Below are 8,233 nucleotides of genomic sequence, written 5' to 3'. Positions count from 1 at the left end.
TGCCAATGCAGGGGACACGGGTTCGAGCCCTGGTCCGGGAAGATCCCACATGCCGCGGAGCGACTAGGCCCGTGAGCCACAACTGCTGAGCCTGCGCGCCTGGAGCCTGTGCTCCACAACAAGAGAGGCCCACGCATCGCGATGAAGAGTGGCCCCCGCTTGCCGCAACTAGAGAAAGCCCTTGCACAGAAACAAAGACCCAACACAGCCAAAAATAAAATAATAAATAAATAATAAATTAATTAAAAAAAAAAAAGCCCCTGAAAAGATATCCAGCATCATTAGGCATCAGGGCAATACAAATCAAAACCACAATGAGATGTTACATTCTCCCACTAGGATAACTATATTTGGGAAGACAGATAATAAGAAGTGTTGGTGAGGGTGCAGAAAAATTAGAACCCTCATAGATTGTAGGTGGGAATGTAAAATGATGCAGCTCCTCTGGGAAACAGTCTGGCAGTTCCTCAAATGGTTAAACATAGAGTTAAAATTTGATCTAAAAATTCTATTCCTATGTATATACCCAAGAGAAATGAAAACATATGTGAACACAAAACCTTGTACACAAATGTTCATAGAGCACTATTCATTATAGCCAAGAAGTGGAAACAACCCAAAGGTCCATCAACTAACTGATACACGGATACATAAAATGTGGTATAACCTCACAATGGAATAGAATTCAGCTGTAAGAAGGAATGAAGTACTGGCACATGCCACAACATGGATGAACCTTGAAAACATTATGCTAAGTGAGAGCTAGAAAAAAGGTCGTATTTTATATGAAATGTCTAGAATAGGCTAATCCATAGAGACAGAAAGTAGATTAGTGGTTGCCTAGGGCTGGGAAAATGAGGGGGTTGGAGGGTTATAGGTAAGGGGTACAAGGTTTCTTTTTGGAGCGATGAAAATGTTCTAAAATTGATTGTGGCAATGATTGTACAACTCTGTAAATATATAAAAGCCATTGAATTCTATACTTTAAATGGGTGAATTGTAGTAGGTGAATTACACCTCAATAAAGCTTTTAAAAATATGTCATCATACCATTGTGCTATTTAACATTTCTGAAAAAACCAACTTGGACCAAAATACCCCAGTTTCTAACACCAGATTTCACACCTTGGCAGAAACACTGTCTAGAAAAGCCAGATAAATACAACAAACTCTTCTTTGGATATTGGTGTCTTGATGAAAGGAGTCTTCGCCGACACTTCACTGACACCAGTTTATACCCTTACGTGGCATCCGGGGCAGTGCATCCTGGGAAGATTTGGGATGGTTAAAGTTTGCTCTGTGTGTGTGTGTGTAAAATGTTTGACAGATAATTTTGAAAGGGAAGATGGGAAAAGGGAGCTAGAATGAAATCTCCACCACAGGTGTATTCTCAGATCAATTTTAGGAAAAAGTTGAGGATCTGGAAACTGATTCCCTTAAAACTATGAATGTCTGAATTTCCCTTGGAAAGACTTCATGTACCCCAGTTTGAAGACCTGGATTGTAGTACAAAAGTCATGTCTTTCAAGACCATAATCTCTGCTATGAATTGCTAAAGTTCCCCTAGCAACAAAAGAATTGGACTCTGATTCCTACATTCAGCTGTGTCAGCCTCCTCAAGGTGATAAACCCTGATGCTTCAGCCTCATGGTCTAATTTTAATGTGGGAAGGAGGAAGGAAAGGCCACATTGGTTAATATATCAAATTATAATCCCACTATGCTAAAAATCTCCCATTTTAGCAAGCACTCTAGTGATTCTGCTGCAGGTGGGAGTGCCCAATACTGTCCAGTACTGCAAGGAATAGAAAGAATGCTGAGAAAAAGACAGAGGACAGTGTCATCAGTAGACAGTTTGGTGGCATGGTGGGAACAGAAGCCAGACTGAGTGGGTTAGAGATTGATCTGGAGCCAGAGAGCAGAAGCAACATTTAGGAAGCTCAGCTGAGGAGAGATATGCACAGATAGCAAGAGGCGGACCTCAGAACTGAGGAGGGTTTGTTTTCAGGATAGAAGAACCTTGATAGAACCTTTATGGGATGAAGAGAAGACATCAGGAAGCGGATGTGGAGAGAGATGGGCACTGGGGAGCCTGAAAAGTTGTGAGGTCACAGAATGAAGAGACAGGGAGGGGGGCTTCCCTGGTGGCGCAGTGGTATAAGAATCCGCCTGTCAATGCAGGGGACACGGGTTCGAGCCCTGGTCCGGGAAGATCCCACATGCCGCGGAGCAGCTAAGCCTGTGTGCCACAACTACTGAGCCTGCGCTCTAGAGCCCACGAGACACAACTACTGAGCCCGTGTGCCACAACTACTGAAGCCCGCGTGCCTAGAGCCCGTGCTCCACAACAAGAGAAGCCACCGCAATGAGAAGCCCGCGCACCGCAACGAAGAGTAGCCCCCGTTCGCCGCGACTAGAGAAAGCCCGAGTGCAGCAACGAAGACCCAATGCAGCCAAAAATAAATAAATAAAAAATAAAATAAATAAATGTATAAAAAAAAAAAAAAGAGAGACAGGGAGGGGTCAGCTTTGAATCATGGAAGGACACCTTTTCCTCTGAGGTGCAGAAAAGCAGCAGAAGCTCTGGGGGATAAGGGATCGTTTATGGTGCTAGGTAATTTGACCTCTATTTCTTTGGCGTTCTGGTGGCAGAATGAGAGGTAAGTGGCTGAGAAGAAAGAGAAAGGAAGGGCCGGGCCCCAGGACACCAGAGAAGGTTGGAGAATCAGCACTAGGGAATGGCATCCGATGTCATAAGAGGTGACTCTGGGGTCAGCCAAGCCTGGTGGGGTGCTGATGGGGCAGCTGGGCTTAGCTGCGTGGGTCTGTAAGACCCTGTTCTTCCAGCTGGGGGACGCAATGAGGTGAGCAGAGTCAGGGGCTTCCCAGGATTGGAGAAGTGAGAAACGTGGGAGAAGTTCCAGGGGAGAGCGCATCAGCTGTGACATCCAAGGTCCTGGCCTGCAAGGAGGAAAGTAAGACTTGGGCAGAGGGGTAGGCTTTGAAGAGGGAGGCCACCTGTAAGGGAAGTCAGGAAGATGCCGCTAAGCAGGTGAAGCAGGACTGAGTGGGAAAAGGCAGGGGATGGAGCAGATTTGAACCATGAGGATATGTAAAGTGTCCTGCACTGTATAATACAGTAGCCACTAGCTTTGCGGGGCTTTATGTATGTAGTTAGTCTAACATGAGCCATGCTGTAAGTGTAATACACACTGGCACAGGGACCTGCAGAGAGGCCTCAGTGACTGGTGTGTGTGTGTGTGTGTGTGTGTCTGAATTGATGAGTGGACAAGTAAATTCATGAATGAATGAGTGAATGGGTGAATGAGGATTATATATAGTGTTCGAGGACGTGAGTCAGTTTCTTCTAAACTGTTGAGGATTATATGCAAGTACACGAATGAAAGGGAAGAGGGAGTTAGAATTGATGAGAGCTCACTAAGACTTTGAGGTAGGGAGTCTCAAAGAACATTTTATGGAACCTAACTTAATATAAGGACCCAAGAACCTAGACCCTTGCCTCACTCCTCTTTTTTTTCTTTTCAAAAAGTACTCCCACAGCACTTTAATATATGCCAAGGACTGTCCTAGGCATTTTGCACATCACATCACCCTGTGAGGTAGGTGCTCTTATTGTCCCCCTTTTACAGATAAGGAAACTAAGGCACAGAGATGTCAACAGCTTTCCCAGGATTACCCAGTAAGTGATGGAACTGGTATTTGAACCAGGCCATCTGTCCCCAGTGTCCAGACCCCTAACTGCAACACTATCCTGTCTCTCATCCCGTCATCTCGCCTTATCACCAATCTTCTCTCCAACAGAGATGCAGTTTCCTTTTTCTCTCCCATTACTCACCTCTCTTCCACCCCTAGCTCCTCAGAACTTGTATTCCTGGAGAAAGTTCCCAATGAACCTTGCTTACTGGAAACAATTGTAAGTAAACCCCCAACTTTCCCACAAATGAGACACAAACACACCATAGCTGCGTGGCCAAGCACAACAGCCAAGTAACCCTGCCTCCCCTCCCATCCCAACCCCACTCCCTTTGCCCGCATCCCTGAGCCTGGCTCACACTGTCTTCCCCCTCCCCAGCCCAGGAGGCTCCTCTCCCAGACCTGAGATTGGCCCTCCCCTGCCTTCCTAGGCAGACTCAAGGGAAATGAGTGTTGGAGGAGTCTGAGGCTTCACAACTCTAAGTAAATGCTTTAACTGTCAGTCTAGCAGATGCCCGCAAGGTGACTACAGGGGTATAGAATAGGGGGCCTTCCAGACATCACCTTGGCCAGTGCCTCAATCTCACCCACCAGGGATTCCCTTCCAGTCTCTGCTTGGATCTCTCCAGTGACGGAGTAGCCCTGAATTTCCACCCACTGGGAGCCACTACCCAGGAGATGTCTTGATCCCACACATCAGGGACTCTTCCAGCCTCAGCTTGGATCCCTCCAGTGACAGAGTGGCCGTGAATTTCCCCCCACTGGGGGTAGCTGTAGCCCAGCATCTCCACCTTTAGGGCCAAACAAAGACTAAGAAGGAACCAACAGGCCATCTTCTTCTTTTTCTCTCTCTCATTAAATTGTGAATAATAATGCATTTACTTATTCTCCCACTTAAAAAGCCGTTTAAATCCTTTGAAGAATCTTGCAAGGCAGCTTGGCTAGACAGCAGGCAGGGCAGTCCAGTGCCTCTGGTGGGGGGGCCAGGGTCTTCCACTCGCCTGCGTTTTGGTCCAGCATGTAGGCGTTTGGATTGATGGTGTAGTCCTTTGTCTGGACATCACTGGTTGTGGCGACACCTCCACATACAAACACCTTGTTGTCTCCAATGGAGCATATAGCATGGGACACATCCAAGGGGCAGTTGTTGGGCAAGAGAGGCACTGAGGTAGTCGTCTTGTTGGCTTTTATCTTCTGCAGGTTGATTTCCATGCTCTGCCGGTGGCTGTACACGCAGAGGATGTTGTCCTGATGAAAAGAGAGCAGGGGCCGGTGGTTGAACTCAATGGGGAAGGTGATACACTGGACCACGTCCCCAGTGTTGGTGTCAAAGCAGTCCACCACCCCGACCCGGGAGATGTAGCCCTTAACCAAGCACCGCCCAGTGACAATGTACAGGTTCCGGTCACCCTTGGTGATCACGGCTGTGCCGTCCATAGGGATGCTCATCTTCCCTGCCAGGCACCAGGCCTCCTTGCGCTCATCATAGCGATAGATGTTAGAGACATACCTCCTTGGGGCAATGCTCCCACCCACTGAGTACACTGTCCCCCCGCAGGTCACCATGGTGTGGAAGACAAGCCCAATTGGCAGGTCGGGCAACTTGGTCCAGGAGTTGTCATCCATGTCATACCGCCAAGCCGTCTTCAGCCCTGAAATCTGCTCAGTGGTACCACCAGAGATGTAGATGTAGCGACCAGCAGAGGTGGCACTAAGTGCTGCTGCCCGATAGGGCATCTCTGAGAGCTTCAACCACAGGTTCTCCTGAATGATATAAGCAAACACTCCATCGTTGAACTTGCCGTGGGCCTTTTGGCCACCTAGGATGACCACCGAATCAAGCAGGGCCCCTTTCCGCTGGTAGCTCAGCAGGCTGGTTGGCCTCTCCTGCTTGCGGTCCACAAGGACACTCTCAATCAGGGTTGAGTGGGCTGAGCTGTTCTCCACGCCCATCAGCTTGTTGCTGGCATACATCAGTGTCTTGTTGGAGACAGCATTAAGATTGATGTAATTGAAGAACTTCTTGAAATACTTCTCCCGCTCATCCTTCCGGAAGTATACCCAATTGATGAGTGCATTGAGAGCCTGGTCCTCGTTGAGCACATGCAAGTTTTCATCTCGGAGCAGGCGGCCGAAGATGACAGGTGGACAGCGCATGAAGTGCATGGAGGCCTCAGGACTGGCCCAGTAGTGGAAGTTGTCGCGAATGCCAGAGTAGGCCAAGTCTGATACCTCTTTGAGCTCAAACAACTCAGCCAAGAAGAGGTAGTGCAAGCAGTTGGCACGGCGGATGGACTTAATCAGGAAGTCATTGCAGTGAATTCGAAGGCGTGGTGTGTTGAAATACTGGGCCCCACGAAGCAGCTCCTCCACATTCTGCTCTGAGATTACCACCCTTCCGCTGTAGAAGTAGTCCAGGAGCTGGTCCACCGTGGTCGGACTCAGGTAGTTGGGGTCAATGGTGATAAAGAGCTCATCAGTGGTCTTCATGTCGTGGTTGGAGATGAGACTCTTCACCAGTGGAGAGACTGCAGCCAGCACATTGCGATGTGCAAAGAAGACATGGTGGTCCACAGTCAGGGCCATGTCCCAGTACTCTTTGCGTTTTCTCTGTTTGTTCAGGTTCTGCAGCACGAAGCTGTTGTAGTTTTTCTCGGTGAATTCCAATTTCATGGTGCTTCTTGCTGGCTGAGGCAGAAGATCAGCAGCAGGTACTGGAGAACAGACTTTCTCAGGCCTTTGGGATTCAGACTGATGGTTGTTTGCAGAGCAGTTGATCAGGGAGGAGTGGGGGTGGGAGAGAGGATGATGTCACAGAGTGGATGAGGTCATCACAATGCAGGCCCCCCAGAGGCCTTTCTCAGAGGCACAGGGCTTTTCTCCCCTCTGATGGCCCTGAGCTGCCAAGGCCAGATGCCCTGCCAGGGCCTAGTGCCAGGGCCCAGAACTCAGGAGGAAACTCAGAGATGGGTCGCAACTCCCACCTGAGACCTTCAACCTCAGTTCAGGGCTGCTTCTGGAATGTCAGAGCCAGTTTGGGCAGGGGTGGTGTGAAGAGGGTTAGGAAGGCTGGGGGTGGGGGGAAGGAAAGGGATTATTAGATCATCTAGAAGAATGTACATTGTACAGGAGGGAAACTGAGGCCCAGAGAAGAGAAGGGACTTGCCCAAGATCACATAGCCAGTTGGAAGCAGAGCAGGGCCTGGAACCCAGGCCTTCTGTAATGTAGGATTTTCCCCACCCTTCCAGGATGCTCGTAACTACTCAGCTTTCCTCTGTCTCTGATTCTCAAGCCCCAAAGTACATTTCTCTGCCAAGGCTCCTGGATATCAGAGAAGAAAAGCTCTGTCCTTTGGCTTCTGACCTTTGTGATTACAGATACCATTCTTTATAAAATAGAGGGAGAGGTGGAGGCCACTCCCAGGAGCAGGGACACAGGAGTAAGCTGCATACTGGGGGATGGGAGGGCCTTCAAAGCCCCGATTATTTCAGTTCCACCGAAAACTGGGACATTCTCTCCACATTTCCAAGTCTCTAGCTTGTAAAATGTTGGAGGTTGTGATGGGTCTGCTCTCTTCATCAAGTGTGGACTTCTCTCTAAACCTCAGTTTCCTCCTCTGTGAGATGGGAATAATAATAGTACCCGCTTCAAAGATTAATAAGTGGGCTTCCCTGGTGGCGCAGTGGTTGAGGGTCCGTCTGCCAGTGCAGGGGACACGGGTTTGAGACCTGGTCCGGGAGGATCCCACATGCCGCGGAGCAACGAAGCCCATGCGCCACAACTACTGAGCCTGCGCACCCTAGAGCCCGTGCTGCGCAGCAAGAGAAGCCACCGCAATAAGAAGCCCGCGCACCGCAACGAAAAGTAGCCCCCCGCTCACCACTAGAGAAAGCCCGCGCACAGCAACGAAGACCCAAAGCAGACAAAAATAAATTAATTAATTAATTAAAAAAAAAAGATTAATACGAGTTTACAAGAGAAAAGGACTAGAAAGTGTTAAGCACAGTGTTTGCCTCGTAACAAACCTTCAATAGTTGCTAGCCGCCATTACTTTAATATTACACCAGTTCGCCAAGCTCCGGCGTTCCTGGCTGGCTGCTCCCTTCGGAAACCCTTGTGGTGGTTCTCAGTTCGCGGTGGGTGGGAAGTCTGCAATCGCCATCCCCTCCGGCCGGGCTCCATGCGCTCCCTCGGCCACGCGGTGGCGCTAGAGGGTCATCTCCCGCCTGGGAGCGGCGCACCGCCCCTCACCCCCTCCTCCCTGTAGCCGGGCCTCCTACGATCAACACAAAACATAACTGTGCCCATTTTCCAGAAGGGGGTATTGAGCTCCAGACTGAGGGCGCAGGGCCCGGCGGCCAGAGAGGAGCCATCCAGACCCCGGGCGTCCCCCTCGGCGCCCCGCGGGGTGGGGTGCTCGCGGGCTCGGCGGGCTCGCACGTCCACTGCGCTCCCCGCCTCCGAGCGGGCGTGGGTCCCTCGGAGTTCCCGAGGCGCGGCTGTACCCAGGAGGGGATAA

General features: G+C 49.9%; 1 protein-coding gene across 1 annotated transcript; it reads right to left on the bottom strand.

Moving 5' to 3' along the window:
* Positions 1–4,619: 4,619 nt before the first annotated feature.
* On the bottom strand, positions 4,620–7,874 carry CCIN (calicin). Its single transcript, XM_007196991.2, has 2 exons — positions 7,740–7,874; positions 4,620–6,464 (listed from the first exon to the last, which is right to left on the bottom strand). The coding sequence occupies exon 2, from the start codon at positions 6,384–6,386 to the stop codon at positions 4,620–4,622; it is 1,767 nt and encodes a 588-aa protein (XP_007197053.2). The 5' UTR covers positions 6,387–6,464; positions 7,740–7,874.
* Positions 7,875–8,233: the final 359 nt, after the last annotated feature.

The sequence above is a fragment of the Balaenoptera acutorostrata genome, chromosome 6, assembly GCF_949987535.1.
Source record: "Balaenoptera acutorostrata chromosome 6, mBalAcu1.1, whole genome shotgun sequence".
NCBI classification, from domain to species: Eukaryota; Metazoa; Chordata; class Mammalia; order Artiodactyla; family Balaenopteridae; genus Balaenoptera; species Balaenoptera acutorostrata.
This window is presented reverse-complemented; position numbering and strand designations above follow the sequence as displayed.

Excerpts from the sequence above, each read along its gene's own strand:
- CCIN (XM_007196991.2), bottom strand. The coding sequence starts at position 6,386 with ATGAAATTGGAATTCACCGAGAAAAACTACAACAGCTTCGTGCTGCAG.